The 3,813-nt window shown below is 36.4% G+C and overlaps 1 protein-coding gene across 1 annotated transcript in view; it reads right to left on the bottom strand.

Annotated features, from left to right (window-relative positions):
- The window catches only part of LOC107087616, an 80,959-nt gene that overhangs the window by 38,846 nt on the left and 38,300 nt on the right, over window positions 1–3,813 (bottom strand). Inside the window, exons 51-54 of the mRNA XM_015379293.1 lie at window positions 2,643–2,759; window positions 2,392–2,553; window positions 373–591; window positions 33–203 (exon numbers count right to left, since the gene is read on the bottom strand). Coding sequence (XP_015234779.1) covers window positions 33–203; window positions 373–591; window positions 2,392–2,553; window positions 2,643–2,759 — 669 coding nt within the window. The remainder of the gene's footprint in view (window positions 1–32; window positions 204–372; window positions 592–2,391; window positions 2,554–2,642; window positions 2,760–3,813) is intronic.

Consider the following 3,813-nt stretch of genomic DNA (forward strand, 5'->3'; position numbering starts at 1 on the left):
CTACATTAATATTAGAAAATATATTAAAATACCAGGTTTAGCATAGAAGTTAGAGCAGGAAAAGTTGTACATCCACAAGGCAACATCTATTTCAGTTGAGTAAAGGTCTAAGATTTCCCCAAGACAATTAAAATCCGAGGATTTGGCTCGTGGTGTGGGGCTGTCAGCACCTCCAGAACAGAAGTACCCTGTAGAACATAAACCTAACACAAAAAGATTGATAAAGAGATAAGAGGTTACATTTAACAATCTGCCATGAAACCCACCAGATTGTTTTTATTTTCTTATGTTATTCAAACATTAAAAAATGATTATTGGTTCTATACCTTCTACTATATATGGATAAAGTCAGATAGAAGTGTAGTTTCCCACCTGAAGGTTTCAAAGCTCCAGGAGTTAGGCAGTATCTCCCTGGGGGACAAGGACGGCAGTGGGACACGGATGAAGCTCCGACATCTGGAAGGAAACTACCAACAGGACAGGGTTGAGGGGACGTACTTCCCAGAGGACAGAAGTGTCCCATGGGACAAATATCACCATATGGCTGGGAGAGAGGTGAAGGCTCCACAGAGCCCTGGGAACAAAAATGCCCTGTAGAGAAACACATGGACAAACATCTATCTAGGGCTTAATGAAATATTTATTATTTTACTAAGTGCACACATTTTCAGAAAAACGGGCACACTTATTAATGGTATGCCAGATTTATCTTCAAGACTTTTTAAAATAACAACTGTAAAACCAATTGTTTGGAAAATAGAAACTTTAAAAATGAACATAAAGAAGCAAGACATCAGAAAGAAATATACATATATAATGTCTGATTATAGAGGTAAAGATCAGTTGTTATTGAAGCATCTTTGTCCACACATCTTTGTCCACTTTCTTGTCAGTAGTTTTGCCTATCTGTACATTACTGGAGTAATTTTACTTTTACTCCTTACATTTTTTTTATTATCTGTACATATTACCCCTTATATCTGAAAAATCGACTTGTGAGTTTTGTTTCTTCGTTATGACCTGTTGGTATTTAAAAAAAAAAAAACAAACAAAAACACCCAAATAAATTGTTTCATTAATATAATTACCCCTGCACCATATTTATTTTGCACTGCACTGAAATTTTTCTTCTTAATGCTCTTTTGCACCATTATTTTAGACTGGTTCCTTTTTCTCGTACATTGTTTAAATTTGAGTGTTTCATTGTTTACATTCTGATCACTGCTGCACTTTATTTCGGTAATGTAATCATCTGTAATGTTTATCTTACTCCAACTGCAATAGTATTACACTTTTGTAAGTTGTTTATAATGGAATTCAGTTGGTATACACTCTGTGCATACAAAATTACAAAACGGTTTGTCTAGGTCAGACAAGGAATTTCTCACTTCTCACTCCAAAATGGAATTGCACTCAATACTGCACCAAGTTGTTGCTGGCCACATACCAAAATAAATACATTTTTCGGGATGATGCAAAGTTGAATTTGACACTGTTGCCCTTACCTATAAAACTAAGTTAAGGAAGTTATCATCCGGAGTTGTATAAAAATATTCCTTTAATAGGGTAGTGCAGTATCAGCTTTAAAGGTTTGGGCCTTATCCTTTTTTTCCAGCATTACTTTTACTTTTAGACTTTAAGTAGCTTTAAAAATTGTACTTTTAGAAATTTACTTGAGTAAAAAGCTTAAGCTGATACTCCAACTTCTACAAGAGTGTTTTTAAACAACATGATATACTTCAACTTGAGGAACAAATATTAATACCATTGACGCCTCTGCATGTGAACCATTTTCTAAACAGTTTAAGATCTAAATTCATTTGGCAAATGTATTTCACACAGGTTCAAAGCTAGAACTACAACTTCAAATTTAAAATTCACATTTTACTCTGTTTCTGCTTGGATTTGTTTCTTTCTCTCTTTTTTTTCTTTCTTCATTTGCACCTTTCGTTCTTTCTTTCCTTTACTGGCTTTGACTTTTATAGTTAACTAGAATGCTTATAACAAAATAATCATATTTTCACTTCAATATCCTCTTTTTTTCACTTTTTTTGTTTGCATATATAATAACTATCCACACATGCAAATTGAAAATTATGGCCAATAAAGCTGATTCTGTTGGTAAAGCCTTACTTCATCAATTATGAAAGCTTTTAAAACTATTGTGTTAATAAAACTCTATCCCTGGTGCATAATTCTAATGACACCGTGGTAGAAATGATAAATTAAAATTTTGACCAAATTCTGCTAAATTCATTTTATGTAAACTTTAAATATTAAACTCAGCTATTCAAGACTCTAACTGGACTGCAACAAATGTCTTCTGTACAAAAATATCCTTTACTAGCAAGGCTTTTTTTCTTGTGACATACTGCCTGGTAACTGACAGACCTGGGCTGCAGGGTCCAGACGGTTCTGTCAGTGCGCTGCTGTTACAAAAGTAGCCGGAGGGGCAGGGCAAGCAGTCACCCAGGGACATCCTGTCAGCTAATGGACTGACATAGCCCAATGGACACGGAGAAGGAACAGAAGAACCTTCCACACAATAAAAACCTGGAAAACAATGGCATATTCTTTCTTTTTCTTAAAAAAAAAAAGTACAAATAGGGTATATGCACAAATTAGTGGCAGAGTGCAGTTACCTGGTGGGCAGCTCTCACAAACTGACTGTCCAGATAAAGACTGAAAAGTGCCCTGACTGCAGATGACTGGCTCTGCGCTGCCATCTGGACAAGCATAGCCAGGTGGGCACAGGTATCCTATGAAATAATCAGAAAACAAAGCCCTGGTCTGTCATTTGCTACCTCATTGTTCAAAACTAAAACAAATACAATGTACAGTATGTATGTCTTACTCATGCAACATTGCAGCAGCTTTCTGAAGTTTTAATGGGCTCTATGCACAGCTCCACTACTTTCTGAACTCAAGGCAGCTATTTTGTTTCCTGTCTTTCATTACTGGATGGACTCATTAATCCATGTGCCCCTTGCAATGCTTACTGGGGTCAGGCACACCTTGATTAATCAGCTCCTCACGTAGATAAAGAAAGAAAAGAATTAGGCTGCCTTGAGGTGAGGAAGTAGTGGAGTTGTGCATAGAGCCCATTGTGGAGAACAACATATGTAGACAATGCAGTGAAGACAATATTAGCTCTAAGCAGAACTAATTTTCCAGAGAAAAGTGGGAGGGGTGGGGAGGAAATGGTTAGTGGTACTATGAAAATTACAGACACAATTTTAAAATTCATAGATTTTGGGCCACTTCCTCTACACTTTAGCAAAACCCTCTGTGATTAAAAATGAGGTATGATGCTGGAGTTCTCTTTAACTCCATTCCTGGAAGGTGACCTACTGCTGCCAATAGCTTCAATTTCTCCTTCTATACATGATACACTCAGCCCTGTCTGTCAGCGCATAACCCTGTCCCTCTCCTATAGCCGAAAGCTGTCAAAAGGTGTTGTTTTTCATATGTATCTGGTTGTGGCAGGTGCTACTAAGTAGTTTGTGGACCTAGATGAACAAATAGCAAGAATAATTGGCATCCTGCAAAGTCAATGACTTCATGCATTCAGCTGGTTTTCCTTAGGGTGAAAAATTTTTACCAATCTGTGTGATTTAATTTAATAGCCTCTGTGAATTGATTTGTGTTGTGAATTGGCGCTTTTTAATAAACTTAATTGAAACTGATACATAGACTTTAAAATGCTTAAAAATGCTACCATAAACATACAGTATTTATGGCGGAGACTTTACTGTCACCGATCTAATCTGCCATTCATCACTATGGAGCCCATTTGGTTTAAATCATAATTTC

Source organism: Cyprinodon variegatus, unplaced genomic scaffold, assembly GCF_000732505.1.
Source record: "Cyprinodon variegatus isolate N-32 unplaced genomic scaffold, C_variegatus-1.0 Scaffold10, whole genome shotgun sequence".
In the NCBI taxonomy this organism is placed as follows: Eukaryota; Metazoa; Chordata; class Actinopteri; order Cyprinodontiformes; family Cyprinodontidae; genus Cyprinodon; species Cyprinodon variegatus.